At 39.3% G+C, this 19,275-nt stretch overlaps 2 protein-coding genes across 3 annotated transcripts; both read right to left on the minus strand.

Moving 5' to 3' along the window:
- Positions 1–3,745: 3,745 nt before the first annotated feature.
- Positions 3,746–9,466, minus strand: LOC140362404 (chemokine-like protein TAFA-4). Its single transcript, XM_072448511.1, has 4 exons — positions 9,388–9,466; positions 7,329–7,484; positions 6,874–6,998; positions 3,746–4,267 (listed from the first exon to the last, which is right to left on the minus strand). Exons 1-4 carry the CDS (start codon positions 9,464–9,466, stop codon positions 4,256–4,258), a joined length of 372 nt encoding a protein of 123 aa, XP_072304612.1. The 3' UTR covers positions 3,746–4,255.
- Positions 9,467–11,097: 1,631 nt separating this feature from the next.
- Positions 11,098–18,798, minus strand: uba3 (ubiquitin-like modifier activating enzyme 3). 2 transcript variants are annotated; one of them, XM_072449109.1, is made up of 18 exons: positions 18,712–18,798; positions 18,570–18,608; positions 17,256–17,379; positions 17,074–17,154; positions 16,490–16,572; positions 16,327–16,407; positions 15,966–16,009; positions 15,827–15,891; positions 15,601–15,756; positions 14,397–14,499; positions 14,209–14,319; positions 13,695–13,748; positions 13,555–13,591; positions 13,382–13,463; positions 13,207–13,307; positions 13,062–13,125; positions 11,605–11,659; positions 11,098–11,527 (listed from the first exon to the last, which is right to left on the minus strand). In XM_072449109.1, exons 1-18 carry the CDS (start codon positions 18,729–18,731, stop codon positions 11,439–11,441), a joined length of 1,389 nt encoding a protein of 462 aa, XP_072305210.1. In that variant the 5' UTR covers positions 18,732–18,798; the 3' UTR covers positions 11,098–11,438. The 2 variants fall into 2 exon arrangements, with proteins under 2 accessions (XP_072305210.1, XP_072305211.1); XM_072449110.1 differs by having other exon boundaries at positions 18,546–18,608; positions 18,712–18,788.
- Between the last annotated feature and the right edge of the window lie 477 nt (positions 18,799–19,275).

Genomic DNA, 19,275 nt, shown 5'->3' on the forward strand with positions numbered 1-19,275 from the left:
CTGTTACTTTACCTGGAACGTTTCGCTGCGTTAAACTTATATATATATATATATATATATACTTTGCATTTATATACGTATACTTTGCACTAATTTTATTTGAAAAACATACGTTCTTACTTTGAGTGGCACGCCTCTTCAAAGACCTGCATGTTTCCTTGAAGATTCCTGAGATAGATTCAAGGAAAAGCAGTAACATTTCAATGGAGACAAGCACATACTGTCCCTTCTTCCTGAAATGTTACCTTTAACTGAACTCCACCGCTTTTTAAAGTGGAAAAAAGTACATTCTTCAAATAAATATATCTGCGCTTGTACTGCACGTACCTTTCGATTGTCACGGTTGTTCTGCTGAGTCACCCATTTGTTATGTGACTTTGGCATTTCTCTGCGTAAATGGCCAGTCTCTGAGCGCCACACTGCATTCTACTCAAAATATCATTGGGGTTTTTTCCTGTCCCAACTTACTTGCGAAGTCCGCTCTTTATCTCGTTCTGGATTAAACCCTGTGTGACGTTTTGTTCCTTCATCTCTGCTTCCATCGTCCAGGAAATCTTTGGGATGTGCCCTCTTTTGCTCGGACGTTTCATTCTGACCGTAGGCAGGTCATCACGGTGGCATTTGCTGAAGAGGTCGTTATCGGGACTAGTTTCTGGCCAAAAGATTCCACTCCTCCTCAAACATTTACTGTGGAAGACTGATGAAGACAGTTTTTGCTCAGTTTGTGACTATCTGTCTTCAACGTTGCGCGCCGTAGAGCCGGGCTGGTTCCACACAGCTGGTGGACATTTGGAGTTTTGTTCCATTTGCGTGTTTAGCAGATCTCCACATATTTTGCAAACTGTTGCTTTGGAAAGGCGGTGTTGAATATTCAGCTCAGCGCCACCATCTGTCGTTGTAGGAAAAGTGAAATGTTGCCGCTGGGGGAGGAACTCAGGAGTTACTGTATATGTTCAGGTCTGTTCATACATTTAGCCCATTTCTTCAGCCTGTTTAAGACGACTTATTTAACAAAAGACAGAACCAGTCACAACAGCACCACCTTGTTCTTTTGTATTGATTGATTTGAAGCCAGCTTTGTCTGATCAATGCTCTTTCAAAGTTGTGTGTGACGACCCGCTGAGCTGCCATACATTTTAAAGTATATTCCTGGAAACATTTTTTAATATTGGTTTCACAATACAGGCATTTGCTGGGGACGTGACTTATGGTATAAACAAAATACAAATAGAATCTTTGAAATGGCTTGGTGGAAAAGTAAACAAGAAAGAGTCACAATATCAGCCTGAATCAACAGCTCAGTCCCCAGCAGATTCTACCTTTGAGTGTGGGAAATGTTCATCCATATGTTTTTGTGTCTCACTGGAGTTTTTGCCAAGATTTAAGGTCAATATTTGAAAACTTTGTCAGGCAATGATTTTTTTTTACAATAAATTGATTCAGTGATGTGCACAATGCTGTGAATGGTCTTGTGCAGTGATTGCCAAGTGGAGATTTGAAGATGCTAAACGCTAAACGTAGCATTCATTACACTCTATTCTGACACTTTAGTGTGATAAGAGCATTTAGCAGTTGTGACGGAGCAGTTTGTCACATTGTCCCACAGCGATTCTTTGTGGCCGTTTTGCACATCGGAGGATTTCATTGGTTATTTTTCGATGCTCCGTACCACAAAGAAGAGTTGGCATGTTAAAGCAGCACCGCGTAAGATTCCTGATGATATATTTGGGACACCAACTACACGTCTCCATGGAGATAGTAAGTTATAACCAAACTTTGCACCGCTCCCCATGTGGATAGAAAAGTTGGCCAATTCTCGCACTAGGCACTAGGCACTAGGCACGACTGAAGAGTGCTGTGTGTGTGTGTGTGTGTGTGTGTGTGTATTTGCCAATATTTAAGGTCAATATTTTTCAGTCAATGCTTTTTTCGTAACATTGACACATGACAGAGCAGGTTTGTGTCATCTGAACACTGTTTTAGAAATCAAGATGTCATTTACCTAAGTTAAAAACCTTTCTACCAAAGACCACACACACACACACACACACACACACACACACTGGACAAATGAGGCATTACATTACGACTAATGATGTGCAAAATTATGTTAACTAAGAACAATCCCAAACTAAGCAACCAAGCTGCGCAGGGATCCACAAATAAAGAAAAACAGAACAAACTATGGCTTGAATTATAATGAAGAAATGGCATCTGACGACCTATGCAAAATACTTATTGTCTTTATTGACCTGCCCTTATCAACACAGCAGTTTGTCAAGCAGGAGTAGGGCGTGGCCGCCAGCATATTCACGGGTAGAATGTGGGTCAGTTAAAGTTTAGGTACCACTGATCCGTCTTTATTTCTTTTGCAGCGGGGTTGTCGTCCATGAACCAAAAGGAAGACGGTTCAAATCCCTGGAGAGTGCATTCTGACATTCAAGACAATAAGACAGCCACATTTCCTTTTCCCATCATCACCGGTTGTCTTCGGAAGAGCATCTAACATAAAAATCTATACCAAACCACTGTCCAATTTTGCAGTGGCATACACTAACAAAAATGGAGGAGTCGTTTATCCGGGTAATTTGTTTTCACGCGCAGAAAGGATGTTTGATTGTTATGAATGCAAGTCTGCTGCTGTTTATTTCATCGCACGGCATTTGTTTAAGTTAATATTCACTGGCAACATCTGTCTGCTTTAACAAAGAGAAGGAACGCTGTCGCATGTTACTCTCAGCTCATTTGTGTTGAATATGAGAAAATCAAACACATCTCTGCTTTATAAAAAACAACATTTTTACAGAAATCACACTTGTATTACTTTTCAAACCTTGTTAATACTGTTTCCGCCACATTGCACGTTCTCCTCGGTTCATAAAAGCTGATACAATGTGATCAGAATCCTCTATTAACAATGTTTCCGAAATTTGACAAACCAATGTTGCCAGGAAATGTGTCTTACATAAATTGTCAGTGTCACCTTACTCCTGTCAATAATGTCATTTGAATTGGGTCGCTGATTTGAGCTCGCCTAGAATACAACTTGAATAACACGTCTCGGCGCTTTTTTTTGATGAATCATTGTTGGAATTTGAGTGTTTACACAATTTCCCTCAATTACCTCGAAAACCGGGAGGCAGCTCTGCGGAAACACGAACAGTCCTACCGCATAATTACATTAAGTCAACAACTGTGATTTGCGCTCGCCGTATGTGGCAGGGATGCATGTCTGGTTCCTTCAAGTTGGGATGATTTGCACTGTGGTGTATTTGCGCGCCAAGTGCATCTCCGTAGCACAGGTGCCATGCAAACTGAGATAAAAGCAGGCAATCAGGGCGGTTCTGGGAGGAAGAGAAATGATTCACGTGAAGTCGAAAGCTGATGAAGAGAGAGTAATGGTAAACAGTTTGTCCCGTTAGAGGATTGTCTCGGAGGCAGAGCATCTCGTCTGTTTCCCATCATTACTAAGAGCGGAGTCCCCCACCGCAGGAGAGCTCAGTTCAGAAAAACAAACAAAAGCGTGATGTAAATGCTCTCAGCGGTGAAGAAGCTGCCGCTGGTCTCGTCTCCACTCCTCTTTCCCCGCCCGATTAGCATTTCAAACGCTCCTTGTTTAGCATCGTGTTTGAGTTGGCGCCGTCAAAGCCTTGCAGGTGGCGGCCTGTCCACGCGGCGGAGTTGAAAAGCAGCCGGGTGCTGCTCGTGTTTGTAAGAATATCCCGTTGCGGGGGAAGCGGCATCCGAAGGGATCCGACCCCTTTCACGAAACACCGGGTATTTCACCACAAACGCGACATACAGACATACAGATATTCCTCAGTGTTTGTGAGCTCCCGGCTTTGATTGGCAGAGAGGAAAGCGGCGCCTGAAAATCCACTAAAACCTCTATCTCTGAAAGTCTGGAGCGGACCCATCCAAAACTTTGATTGAGCGTCTCACAATGTGCCCAGAATATCAAGTCTCCGACAGTGACTTGAGCGAGAGATTTCTTTTCTGATGTTCTAAAAAAAAGGAGTCATTTTATCTGCGCTGAGCCGCTAATATATTGTCCACTGCATGGGATTAATCCGGACTAGAAGTGTGCTTGAGCTGAAGGAAATTAAAATAACGAGTTCCCGCGGTTTGAAAGCTCAGCGAGGAGGTATCTAATTAAATCTATGTTGTTGTGGCCTATCTGGTGGTGCGTTCGCTGTCCTCAGGGTCCCACGTAAACGGGAGTGACTGCTTCAACACGCTTCTCTCCTCTGACTCGTTATCGGGCCACCTAAACACACAAGCAAACAGTGTTAACTTGATACACTTGTCAAGCAGTGCAATTCTACAGCGTGATATTACCTGTGTTGCATGAGACTATGGCACTGTTCAAAGTGACGAGGGTCATAAACAGCAGAAATAGACACTTTGTCCGAACCGGCTGAACACTAATCAATATCAGGGGATGTAGCTAGTTGCCTGTATAATAGAATATACCTGGATTTAGGTCTAGATTGCATCAGAAATAGAATCATTTCTGAGCAGTTTCTCAACAATCTTGTTTTTGTGTATTTAAAGCTGCACCGTGTCATTTTTCAGCTTGTTTCTTTTGAGATGTCACAGGTCAGGACTTTAGAGAAGCCGTAGTGGAAGTACAAACGTAAAAATCATCTTTTAAGTATCTGTACTTTTACTTAAAGCTGGGTTACCTTACTTTTTTTTACTTTGTAATGAGGGATTTTTGTTGCAGTTGTAAAAGCAGCACTGGAGGACAAAATTAGACCACTGCGTGCTGTCTGCATCTAATAACATAGCTTATTTCTTACTGTGAATACAAAGGGTTTATGAGAACTGGAGTTCAAATGTCCTCTTTTCACGGTTTAAAACTCAGGCGCCCCAGCTTGAAGTAAAAAACAAACAAACTGTGGAATATTCCTGGCTATGTGAATACGTCTACAGCTTTAAATATTTGAAAACTGCTTTGCACAAGAGTCTGGAGCACGTTACAGTGAACGAAGCTGCTTTTCCTTTGCATCCTGAAGTAGTTTTGACATCTTCACTTCAGAGTCCCATACGACGTGTGTTTGATCACAATATACAGAGGGACAATTTGAACTTTTGTCTAATTTCACTATGAGACACGCCCCGGGGGAAGTGCAGATAAAAAAACTTGACTGTTTTCAGATGTCAGGCGTAATTAAACAGTGTATTCCGCATCAGTTTCGGCATTTATCGCGCGCGTACATCTCTTCCAGCAGATTATAGAATTAGTATCTCTGGGCTCATTGTGCAAAGAGCTGAGGCGACGGATGAAATGGCCACTGAGAGCGGAGTGAGGCTGATTGTGAAGTCTCTCTGCATTAAAGAGGAGCCACTATAAAAAGCACTGTATAATCTGGATTCAAGTTCGGTGCAAGAGAAGAAGAATGTGTTGTACTGGGTGTGTAGTTCACTTTTTGTTCATGAAAATATGTTGGTGAAATCCAGTCCATTAGCACAAACTACACAACCCCTCAAACTGCTCATTCTAACGTTGTTAAATGACGTTCTTACCTAATTATTTTTATTTGTATTTACTTGGGAAACATGAAAAAAGTGTAGTTCATTCAAATGCATGTGTCATTGTGTATGTATCAATATATGTTGTATGTTGTGTGTGCATTTGTGTGTTTAGAGGCGAGTATAATGTAAATTGGTTGTACTTGCACTCCTTCTCACAACAAATCTGTAATTGTAAACCAAATGTGAAAGTCATAGTTTCTGTAATAAGCTTGAATTAAAGCTTGAATGTATTAATGTTGTATTAATGTTGTGTTAATGTTGTGTTCACCTGCCCAGGGGCTGAAGATGGAAAGGGGCAGTAGATAAATCTGGTGCTGCTCATCTTTTCTTTTGAAGATTCATGATTTTGTACGTGGTCCTTGACAAATAAAGATTTACGTAAACTATAGGCTTGTAAAACTGGAAATTATTCCAGTTGTTAACTTAATTTTGCACTGCGTGTCCCCGATTGGGTGAAGGATTATTTATTGGGGACCGGCCTGAACAGTTTGGGAATTAGATGCCGTGATAAACCTCAACCGACCAGAAGCAAGCTCTTTTATTTCATCCTATTGAGTGGCTTTATTCATGCGCAAAAGCATATTTGTTGTCAATTGAACAAATTATAAGCAACAAGATTAATTTGGCAGATTTTTAAAGTCAATCACTAACCAAAATAACGGTTTAGAACTTCAAAATACTGTTTATTTTTCTTTCAAAAACAATGAATCACGCACAGAACTGAAAACTAACAGTTAAAACAGATTATGTGTTAGAAATAGTTTCTTGCCGTCTTAAAACTGCCAAGTATCACATGCTGCCAAACCTTTTTGAAGCTGTTCTGTGTAAGAAAAAAAAATCCCAATGACAGTTTGGGCTGACAAAGAAGATATTGAAATGTGTGTCAGTTTTTTGTTTCATGTGGATTGACCCAGAAGTAACAGAGATATTAATTAGCCAATAAATAAACTAAAACATTATTTTACATGTTTTTATGGCACAAAAATGCATAAAAAGATGTCTATTATAAGTGGCTTTGCATCTCCCCAAAATTGACTTTTAACATGGCCTGGAAGAGCTTTCTGCTTGTTTCTATGGAAATGTGGTCTTTAGATATAACATTCCACAGTTTGACATAAAACGTATCATGAAGAACGTTCCAAATTATGGTTTTAACCTTCAATTTCAATGGAAGCATCTGGAAAATTACATGGCGTCACTCACTGGTCAAAAGATCTGCTTTTTGACCGTTAAAATCCTGCCCCGCCCCCAAATCTTTAAACTACGAGCCGTTTAAAATGTCGCCATTGATCGTAAACATTTGCATGGGTTAAAATAGGGGTCGCCTCAGCTCACCTTGGTGGTCTTGACTTTGTTCCCGGAGATGCATGACCAGCCGGTGAGGTCAGGCAGCACTCGGCACTCCTCCTCCTCCAGACACGGCTCCATTTTACACCACCACTTCTGACGGACGATGGACGCTGGCGAACGACACGCAACGGGACAAGGTCACTCCAGACAAAAGAGCCTCTCAAAATAGCTGAAAACCCTAATCTCAATCACACGCACAACTACGCCCAGCACTACTGTTCACACTGCGTACTTGTCCTGGCTTTTGTCCTGGTCTGGTCTCGATGCAGACTTGGCTTTCGTCTCGGTTTAAATAAGACCCCTGGTGTGGTCCAAGCTTAGTTTATGGGTTTAATCTCTCTTTAGTCCTGATTTTGAGGAGTTATGTCAGTGTGGAAATATGAAATCAGCCTTTGTTTGACAGATACTTCATGCCATTAGAAGTCGTTCCCCCCTTTTACCTTCCACACAAGAGGGTAGGGCTCTTGTCGTGCCGGCCACCTGTCCTGGGAAACAAGAGCACTTGACCGTTTGAGAGCGTTCTTCAATCTTGTTCTTGTTGCAGCATCGATGAGCTGCGACCACTTCACAAGTCCCTGTCCTTTCCTGCGAGGACCCTGCGAAGAGGCACAGGAAGTAACAAAATGTCATTCGCTTCAAGTTTTACAGACATTTTGTGATGTTTGATACAGAGAATATGCAGGGCATGACAAGAACTGAATGGTCTGGATTGCCCGGTGTGATCATTTGTTACGCTACAGCACCACCAGGAGGATGGAAACGGCTTAACGACAACAGCAAGCTCCTGGTCCAGATGTCAGGGCTGTAACTCTTGCAAATGTGATTGTCGTGGGCTTCGGTGGCATCATGCACTGGTCTCTGGACGGAGCCGTAATGACAGCCACTGTTTATGTGGGCGTTGAACAGCTTCAGGGTCAGAGGGCGATGATTTAACTGTGACTTGAAATCAAACTACAATCTAAAAACATTATATGCAAATGTAGGCATATGCTGTATTAGTCATTCATGTCAGCCATATACAAATAATATATGTATTATTTTAGCAACACACTCATTGTATTGGTTATTGACACTCATAATTAGTAGGATCAAAATGTATGTGTGTTAGATTTAGTATAGTCTTTATTGTCACTCTTTTCTGCTGCTGTTACTTAAGGATTTTGTATTTATTTCATGGTTTGCTTTCTTCTCATTCATTCATTCATTCATTCATATAATTATGATGGGTGTTATATGGGTGTTAGACTTTATAGCAAATACTGTTAGCCCTGAACACTTGCAACACTGACTTAACCATGTGCAATACCGTCATATTCATGTGCAATTACTGTCGTACTCACATGCAATAATGTCACATTCATGTGCATATAACTGATGAAAATAGAATGTTTATTTTACCATTATTATTAGTATTATCTTGTCTTACGCTAGCTGTTTTTACTTTATTTTATTATTTTATTTTATCTTTATTTTTCCCCTCCATTCCTTATTAGGAAATGAGAGGTTTTGTCTATAGAGTTTTTGTTTATAAGAGTTCTTCTATTAAGAGTGTTTTTTAAACTTCCTATAAGTTATCTGTTCTTTTCCCCTTTATCTACCTGTGTTGCAACAATTAAATTTCCCCATGTGAGAACAATAAAGGAATATCTTATCTTATATTGTTATTATTATATTTATTTTTCTCTTTTCCTTGTTTTTGTTTGTTTTGTTTCCTGTTTCCTGTTGGTTGATTTACTTATTTTTGTCCGAAATGTCATTAGTCTATTTTTGTATTGCACCTTTACTCTTTTTTTTTTCTTCTTTTTTCCTTCAGATTTTTTGAAATATAAACTATACAAAACTAAAAACATGAAACAAAGAGGGAGCATACAATTTATATAAAACCCCCATTGGTTGTCCTAATTTACAAGTCTGGCATATTTGTCCCAATTCGTCCAAAGTTTTTCAAATTTGTCCATTTGCACTTTCGACCGACTCATTTGTTCAAACCAGAATAGAACAATTAAAAAGATCCCTTTTACACACTAAATATGGTCACACTGGAAAAATGTACAATCTTGAATAAGACGATAAGTTAAAAAGGGATCAAAATATGTTGTATTTATCTTGATTTGAGAATATTTTGACTTTCTTAAAATAAGATTTACCCATAGAACAAATAGGTTTTGATCTAATTTCAAGTGTAGCAGCAATTTCTTTCTCATTTCAATCGATAAAATGCTTTGTCTTTTTCTTATTTCAAGTAAAACAAGGTATTTTACGCTTGTTCCTTTGGCAATCTTACTTTAAGGTAGTGAAAATATACGCAAAACAAGAAAAATTCAACTTATTTCAAGCATTTTTTAAACTTCTTATCTTATTTCGGATGGTCTTTTTTCCAGTGCAGGTAAGAATATAAAGAGCAACAGGACCGGCCGTGCTTCAGAGTGTGTTTGAGTGCGTGACCAGCAGCAGAAGCTCTATAATGAGCCCCTGGAGCCTGTGGTCTGAGTCTGTTACCTGTGTCTCTGGAGCTTTGGTTTCCACAGTCCACTTTCTGGATGCACAGAGCCACCACACAGAGCACGAGCCACAGCATCTTTCCTTTACTTCTTCACCTCCAAATAAAACAGATACAAAGAGTAATGATAAAAAGTGAGAGTGATGGATGTGCAGTGTATCAAAGTTTTATCTTATTATATCTAATACATAACCAGCGTTGAATACGGAAAATACTATGAATTTGCTTTTTCTTACTCTGAATGTTACTTTCCTCAAATACTTTCCTAAAATCAGAGAAATACTGTACCACACGGTGTTTGAGCTCACAACTTAGGCTTCAAATTATAGAAATAAAGAACAGAATGTAGAAAAAACTAGAAAACACAGTATGTATAGTGTAGAAAGCATGTGTGATTTGTCCTATCTCATCATATTTTGTGATGAAGTTTACAGTGTGTTTCTTATAAAATAATGCAAAAGAAACAGTGAAACATGAAGAAAAATCAGTCTTAACCGTGTCGTGCTTTTACATTATGATACAATGCAACACAACGTGAAAGTACAGCAGGTATTCAGTGTTCTGTAACTAAATACATTTTCTTTCTTGTTTTTTCTTCATTTTTCAAAATAAAACACATAAAACCATAAAAACAAAGACCAGAGAGAGCAAAGTAGGTACAAATTTAAACGTAGGCAGGTAAAATTAGGAAGTTGAAACATCCAAAGAAAATAAAGTTAAGGCACTATAACTGTATGTTGTATTTGCATTGCTTTGTACAGTATTTTGACTTGTTTTACATCTTTTTAAGTCGTAAAGAACTAAAAACAAAACTAAATAACTGATTGAATTGTATGCCTGTTTATAAACCCTGCTTTACTTTAGTATTCTCCAACATTGTGCAGCTTGAGCCTCTTGGCCTTGTGACAGCAGCCATCACCTAATCTGGGCTCTACTTCTGTGCAGATTCCGCTTGCTTTGAGACTAGATCGGTCCTTTTTTCTGATCACCTTATTCTCTGTCAGGTGTAATTGCAGCTGGTGATGCTGAGCAGACAGGGACAGCTAGAATAGTCTTGTGTTTTGAAGAAGAAGAAGAAAAAGAGTGGACTCACCTCGTCTCCAAAACCCGCGCTCCTTGTGGCTTCAGCGCGCTTCTTCTCGTCTTTGTGCGTAAAAGTGGATGCCGGCGTTTGCCACGTCGTTATACTCCAAGTTTACATCCTCACAGTGATGTAAATAAGTTCAAAGTGAGCATATAAAGTTTAAAAAAGACAAAGCAAAGACGCATCACCGCTGCCCAATTAATCAATGCCACTTAAGACGATGACGGAACAACCGCGCTTTTGGTTTTACGCACAGGTTTCTCGCCCTGGAGACGCGCTCGCTGGAGATGCTGAGATGCTGAGATAAACGCGCCGCTTGCTCTCATGAACTGAAGGCTGTCAGCTTTGAGAAGGGCTCAAAATTAAAGCTTAATCAAGACACAAACCATCTGTCTCTCTCCGGACAATATGCGCTCACTTTCATTAGCGCGTAAGGAGCTTATAGCGCGCGCGCTCGTGTCCCAATATCAAGGTCTCTGTGCGTTTTTCCTTTTACTTTCTTGAAATCTGCAACATTGTGATTCATCTGTGTGACATATTGAACACACACACAGATGCAGACAAACCTCCCCGAGCAGACTGTGCCATTACTTTTGCCGTGAAGTGCAACCAGTGAAACAAAAGGTTGAGTAACATGAGGTTTTATTCCAATACATTTGATCCAGTCTTACATTGTATCAAGCAGCGTTTGCAAATGCAGAGATGTGTTTTCTGTGAAGCATATATGTCCATAAGCGCTTCGTTACGACATAAACACATCATTACTTATGCGACTGAGGGGGAAATCTACTAAAAAATACACAAATACAGAGTAAATACTAATAGAAAAACAGATGATCGCTCCCGTTTGAGATGAAACAAGAGCCTTATTTACATCATAGCTTTAAATAAACGACTCTAACGACGTGGTGAAGTTGCTTTGAGGGATTCAGTGCTTCGAAGGTAAATCAACAAAAAAAATGGTTCTCAAGCAATGAAGTTGAGCTTGAATAAAACGGTCTGTGGCGTGGTGACGTCAGCCACGGCGAGCTCCTGCCCATCAGACAGTCCCAGCTCTGGAAGATAGAAGTACTGGTCAATTCAATGGTCACAATTATTATTACGAAAGGCTGGCCATGTTGGACACTTTTACCTTTTAAAGTCTTGCACAGGTTCGGCCTTGTGCGCTCCTCGATCGATTTGACCGACTAAAAAGAAAGTAGACATTTAAAAGTTGGTAATGTTGGCGTCACTTTTTATAATCCACACTGATTGTTGAATAACAGAACAATACTTCAGGGCTCAATATTGACAGTCTTTACTCCTTTTTTTGTACTATGGGAGGAAAGTATGTCACTTTTGAGCGGTGAGCATAACTTTGAGGACTGATTAAAGATGCCAACTCTTTCTTTGTGCCATTTTTTATTGCAGCGTATGTTGTTGTTTTTTCAATAGTGTGAACATTTATTGAAGGATTGAGGCTGTTTTGTAGCAATTGATCGCACATATGTGTTTTATCGTGACAGGCCAAATGTCAGCAATACAATATGTCAAAGTAAAGTCAAAGTAAATCTCTTATACTTAAACTTCTAGGGATGTCAAGATTATTCAGTTCACCGTTATTATTCAGGAAAAAATATAATCGTAACCATTTTAGAAGCAAAATTCAGTGGTTTTTAGTCAATTTGTTGTTAAAAAACCCATCAAAACATAAAGCACTTTCTTTATCTGGTTGTTTTGGTCACATTTACTTGAATGTCCTTTAACTGTCCTTCAGACAGTTCCATTGCATTAAGCTGGTCACAAACTTGAGAAACGGTAACGTGTCAGACCAGATTTCACAGTCTCAGGAACAATCGTGAATAATCGTTAAATTGTCATGTTTTTTCTCACAATAACACAAACATTTGACATCATGACATCCCCACCTTCTTCTATACCTTTTATTTGATTATATTTGGTATTTTTCACGGGTGCACGGTGGCAAAGGCGGTTAGCGCTGTTGCCTCCCAAGAAGGAGATCATGGGTTCGATTTCTGGACCAGACCAACATCACATGATCTCTCTGGGTGGAGTTTGCATGTTCTCCCCGTGTTACCGTGGGTTCTCTCCGGGTTCTCCGGCTTCCTCCCACCGTCCAAACACATGCATGTGTTAGGCAAAATTGGTGACTCTAAATTGGCCCTAGTGAATGAATGTGAGAGTGAACTGTCTGTAATGTCTCTGTCTCTGTGTTGGCCCTGCGACAAGTTGGCCACTGTCCAGGATGTACCCCGCCTAAGGCCCAAAGTCACTGGGATAGGCTCCAGTCACCCGTGACCCCGAAAGGGAACAAGCGGTAGAAAATGGATGGATGGATGGATGGATGGTATTTTTCACTATTATTATTGGTCATTGTTTTGCATTGCACCGTGTCACTGAAGCACATTCCTTGTTTATGAATGAAATAAAGCTTCTGATTCTGTATAAAACATCTGTAGTCTCATTTAATTTCATGGTTATATTAATGATCTTAAACCCAATTCTAGTCCCAATCTTGGCCCAGAATGAAGATTTGGAAATATGCAATTGCGGTACCAAATAGCCAAAATAAACATACACAAAAATTACCTGCAAATATAGTGTTTTATTCTTTCCCTCAAGAGTCGTTGTAATAGCAGGGGACTTCATTTGCCTAAGAAAAAGTACATAAATGTGTTTTACTTCAAGTTGAGAGCAAAACCTGTCATGATATTGTGTAGATTGGAGCACTCACAAAGAGGAATTCTCTGTTAAATACTCCAAAACCTCCTGTAATTTAGCAGATGGAGGGAACTGGAGATCTTGAGGCACCTGGCTACAAGCTGTACAATTGTCCTGAAAGACAAAAAACACAAGATGAACGTATGAAAAAGCATCTTAAGAGAGCTACGGTTGAAGCTTTAGCTCACCTTTCGCTCCGCTTCAAAGCTGTAAGTGTAGAGCCCGTCCACGTCGTTAAACACCATGTAATTATTTAAAGGAATATATGCACTGTGGACGAGCGAAAGAGCATTAATCGTTACACGCGCGCACTTTTGGAGAGGTTAAACATAGTGTCGACATTTCAAACAAACCAACAAACCTTGTCGCGATTTTAAAAACTTCTGTGGTGCAGGCAGCTTGAAAAACAAAACAGAAAACAAACAGTAAATTAAAGGGGAAATGAGCATGTAAAAAAATATTCATTAAATAATAAAAAGGTAAAGCAAATGTATTTCTTACCGGCGATAACAGCATTTGTTGAGGCCACAGCGGGGATGATCCTCTTTACGACACCTGTCCATGGAGATTTGTTTCATTTACACACATACCGTGTTTTCTGGACTATAAGTCGCACCTTTTTTCATAGTTTTGGCCGGGGTGCGACTACTTATACACTCCGGAGTGACTTATATGTGATATTACTTGTTATTTTCACACTTGCAACCGCATTTCATACTCCAGTGCAACTTTTTTCTTCTCTATTATGCATTTTTTGGCTGGTGCGACTTATAGTCCAGAAAATACGATATTTACATCAACTCAAGCTGCTCAGGGTGCTTAATGTACAGCACAATTCAAACACATAAAAAAGACGAGTCACTTACAACCGATTTGATATTATTTATAACAGAAATATGAGCTTTAAAGCGTGATTATTGAAGCTAAATATAGTAAACGTCCATAAAACACAAAGGAAGTTAATACAGTACTCTAAATAGATGTCGTGTTTGTTGTATTTAGTCTGCGTCCTCACCTTGCGTCAGCCTGTACGTTACTCCAGTGATTTTAAACTCTGCAGCTCTTCCCTGGGCTTTCGCAAACACCCACTGAATGTGCTCTGGATTGTCTCCGTCTAAGCTGGTTTCTACAGAGATAAATGTTGGCGGAATGAAACGACACATTCAGAAATCCGCCCGGAGCCTTTGTGACAGTGACACTTACCGCCAAACGGCTTTTCTTTGGGCCACTGCAGAATCCTGGCATATTCGATACAGTGCTCGGGTAACCTCGGCATCGAGGCAATTGTACACATGGGAAAATTGATCTGAGGAGGAAAACATTTAAAACTAAGAAAGAGGAATATGAATGTTATTTTAGTCATGAAGTGAAAGATGATCAGTTGTAGAAAATGATCAAACATTTTGCATATTTTTTCGTCTTTGGGAGTAACTTTAAATCAGGTTTATTTTAATTTTATTTAGTTAACACATTTTTTTATTCATGCCTTATTATTCTATTTTTATACTCTGCTATTATATTTGTTGTTTTATGTTGCACCCGATCATCGAAGAAAGTCACTGCATCATTTCTTACACTAGAGCAGCGTTTTTTACACGTTTTTGTTGCGCTACACTATCTGGTGCTGAAAACAATGCCACGGCACATGATCAAACAAACCATGTCAATAATGCCTGCGTCACACTGTTCAGGGCGCTCTAAACACTGTTCAGGGCGCTCTAAACACTGTTCAGGGCGCTCTAAACACTGTTCAGGGGGCTCTAAACACTGTTCAGGGCGCTCTAAACACTGTTCAGGGGGCTCTAAACACTGTTCAGGGGGCTCTAAACACTGCTCAGGGGGCTCTAAACACTGCTCAGGGGGCTCTAAACACTGCTCAGGGGGCTCTAAACACTGTTCAGGGGGCTCTAAACACTGTTCAGGGCGCTCTAAACACTGTTCAGGGCGCTCTAAACACTGTTCAGGGCGCTCTAAACACTGCTCAGGGGGCTCTAAACACTGCTCAGGGGGCTCTAAACACTGCTCAGGGTGCTCTAAAATGGCAATATGTTATGTTCAATAAACGTGTGAATTTGTTGACCTCAAATTAGGTTTTTGTTTTCCAAATCACCCCAGTTGAAATTCAAATGTTCATGAGCAGCATTTCTCACACTGTGGTGCACAAGGTTCCCTTCAGTCATTTTTAGTATATTTTGTTCCATATTTTGGCTCTTTTTGAGTAATTTCTTCAGTAAAACTACTGTAGCAATGTTGTATTCCTAATTAAGACCTAGTTTAGCCCTAAAATAGTCCTGTTATTGACTTTATTTAGATCTGGTGCGACTTGGAAAGCCAAATCTTTTCTTTGGTGGTGAAAAGTTAAAGAACCAACATTAGAGGTTATTACGTATAAGATATTCGTCATTACCTGTGGTGGATACAGCTCCAGCGTGCAGTCGATGCACGCCGTCATGCCGGGCAGAATGACTCGAGCGTTTCCTTTAAAGCCCTCTGTCCCTCCGTCAATGAGAGGAATAATCGAGCTGGGGTCAAGTACTCCGTCTTCATAGCTCAAGAGGGAAATCTTTAGCGAGGAGAGGATCACGTTACCTCGGCTTTGGAAGATACATTTACATAAAGTTTCTAACACTCACCAGCATGCCGTTCATCCAGCGCCTCGCGATAACGGAATCCAAACCACAGACAATAATATGGAATTCTAAAAAAAAAAAAAAAAAACAATGTCATCTTCAGTTTATGTCAAAGTTGAGAGCCACTGCTAATATTACGTACTTCTGTAGAATGACTCGTCAAAATCCTGTATCTTTTGGAAATGACTGTACAAATAGATAAGGAAATGGACTTGAAACATTCATACGCATTTAAATAAACATAAAAAAGCAAGAAGAGTTGGCATTGTATCGAAATGTAGTGCAAAATGTTATCAGGTTTATTGTTCAGTCAAAAAAAAGAAAAGAGCAGATACACATATCTGTTATGTTTCTGCTATTTTCTGTTTAATTTTCACATTTGTCAGATAATTGACCCTCAATAATTACAGTTTTTTTGTTTGTTGGATTGACATAATATCGTCTGATTTGTCGTCAATAGCGCCCACAAACAATATCGTATCAGCAAAGATATAAAAGGATACGGTACAACTTTACATCCAGGAACGCGGTTGTTTATAAATTCAGCCGCCACATCTGCCTTCGGTCGGCCGACGTCTTTGGGCCTGTCAAAATAAGAGTCATTTATGGCTAGTGGCTTTATTAAAACTTAGAATAATAATGAAGTCAAATGGAAAGGAGTCAAACCTAAAGAGGAACTGCCTGTTGAGGTTCGACACGTCGATCGTGTCCATGTCGACAACCTCAATTTGACGAAACCCAGACAGTGCCTAAAGAAAACAGTAAAGGGACATTTCAATGCTCCAATGTACAACAATAGTTATGAGTTTGTTATGAATGCATTAAATGTCACATGATATTATTGGTTGTTATTTATGTTTTTCCCTTATTTATTAATGTTTTCCTAGTTTATCTGTTTTAGTTCCCAGTATGTTTTTTGACACATTCTATCTAACATTTCATTTACTTTATCAACATGTTTACAAAAATGTCCCAGGGAAAGAGATCGAGCCACAATTAGCTCTTTGTTTTTGCCTTCTCCTTTTGGGCATTGTTTTCTGTTCTACTGATACTATTGTTTTTTTTTCTGCTCAAATAAAATAAATGAAAATGCAAAATTACACCTTCTTAAACTATAAAAATACACTTGTTTAGCGTTTATTTAGTAGAAATGTCTTAAAACAAGATGAGTCAGATATTTTAGTCAACATTTAAGTGAATAAATGTTGGTTAGATGTATGAAATTTGCAATGAATGAAAGAAAATTGTACCAGGTTTTTGAGAAGTTCACATCCAAGTCCTCCAGCGCCAATGACCAAGATCTTGCATGATTCCAACAAGAACTGTAGGGACTAAATAAATCAAGACAGACCAGAGACATTTTAACAGTCGACCACGAGTCTTAAACTTACACAATGATTCAGAAATAACAGTATTTTTTCGGTCAGTTTACCTCGGTGCTCGGCTCAAAGTCCGGATGGGTGAACGGGCCAGGTCTTTCTAGAAACTTCTTGACGTGATTCCACCGACCGTCCCAGTCGCAAGTAACATCACTGTGTCCACCATCAACAGCCATTCTACAGGCAGGACAGGACACGCAGAACTTACTTAAATGTTGCTCTACATTCTCTCTGGACTTGAATTTATCTAGCATGTAAAAGGGCTGTGACAAATTCAGATTTTTGTAGTTGACTAGATCAGCAATAATTTCTATTGTAAATTGAGAAATAAAGGTTGAAATGTGGCAACTGAAAACTTCCAGATAGCGGAAAGTCACAAACTAGACGCTGTGCAATGGCAAGAAGCCATTGCGGGTGACGAGTGTAATGTATGGCCATATTTTATACAGTTGCCGTGAAGATGATGTCATGGACGATGATGTCACTCTGGGAAAAATTGCAGAGTTGACGACTGAACCCAAAAAAACTAAGACTGAGGGATTCAGAAAGTAAGATAAGATAAGATAATCCTTTATTGTAACAGCAAGAATAAGACAATGATTATCTTCTTCTTCTTCTTCTTGCAGTTGGTATCCAAGTGCTACATTACCACCACCTACTGTAATTTTACATCTTAGACTTTAGACTTTATTTTAAGCCACCTACTGTAGTTCAAAATGTGACAATGCCATAGTCTTTGTGGTAAAACGTATTTTGGCATATGGAGTATAGAGTCCAGTTAACATTACAGTTCATAAAAAATATTTATATATTTTCGTAGTCAACAAATCATGATTATTTGTTGAAGCCTTAGAACGTAAATGGCAATCTGCAACCAGGCCTAAACCAGGTCTAAACAGGTCTGAAACAGGTCTAAAAACAGGTCTAAATTACATTGAATTAGCTGAGACTAAAAGTAGGACCAAAACCAACAAAGTCTAAACCAGTCATGAAAAAAAAACAGAGCTGAACCAGGACTAAGGTAAAAACAACAACAAGGATTAAGCCAACATCAAAACATGATTAATGCAGAACTGTAATGATGTACTTAGTCTTTATAAATCTGTCTGTAAGGCACCATGGGCAGCTGATTCACATAAGTCAATATGCATACATCATCTGCAAAGCACTATTTATAGACGAAGCGAGCCAAAGCCAAGCCGAACACATCGATATAATACATGCAGAAAAAAGTGAGCAGTGTATTAAGATAAACCTGGGCTCAGATGTCGCTAAATGAATGGTTTATCTCGTATGTCTCCTGGCCCAGCAGTCGCAACGCAAACCTGCTGCCAGTCAGAGACCTTTATTTAGCATTCAGCACTAACTTCTCAGTCAGGTCCTCTATTCTCCGTCTTTTCTTCTCCCTGCAAGTGACAAGTAAGGCAAACATCAGCGTGCTTTGTCTATGATGCATAAGGAGGGGGATTAGTGATGGTAAATTGTATATTTTCTTATAAATTCACTTACCGCTCCTCGGCATCCGCCATACTTTCACGGTCCCATGTCCTCGATAGGCGAGTGTTTCCGGGTACTGCGTTTAGTCTTCAAACACAAACATTTAGTCGTTTTCAGCACTTTCGATATTTTTTTATTTGTATTAAATCATACGATTCGTTTTTCAAATCCCTTTTATCATCCAAAAGGGTCCGTGTCAATTTAATTAAAAAACGAATTAAATTATTTTTAAATCAGAAATATTGGAATCCTTTTTGAAAATGTATTATAATTAAACAGTCAAGCACGCGTATTTGTGTATTTTATTTTCAATATGAACTGTTATTGAATGCTCAAATCTTGGAAATGCACAGAACTAACGCAACCAACGCGTCAAAATAAGCCCGTTCTAAACAACTCAACTGCTATTTTAATTTGGTCATCATCATTACTGCTCAATTGACAAACACAGTTTATGAATGAATATCATAATTTTCGTAATTCAGAGAGTCCCCTTCATTATTAGGATTACGAATAAACTTTCAAGTCAAGTAAAACATTTTTTCATGATTTTGTTGCTTTTGCTATTTCAAGATG

The sequence above is a fragment of the Eucyclogobius newberryi genome, unplaced genomic scaffold, assembly GCF_026437365.1.
Source record: "Eucyclogobius newberryi isolate DKJ021-1_F unplaced genomic scaffold, fEucNew1.0.hap1 SCAF_17, whole genome shotgun sequence".
NCBI lineage: Eukaryota > Metazoa > Chordata > Actinopteri > Gobiiformes > Gobiidae > Eucyclogobius > Eucyclogobius newberryi.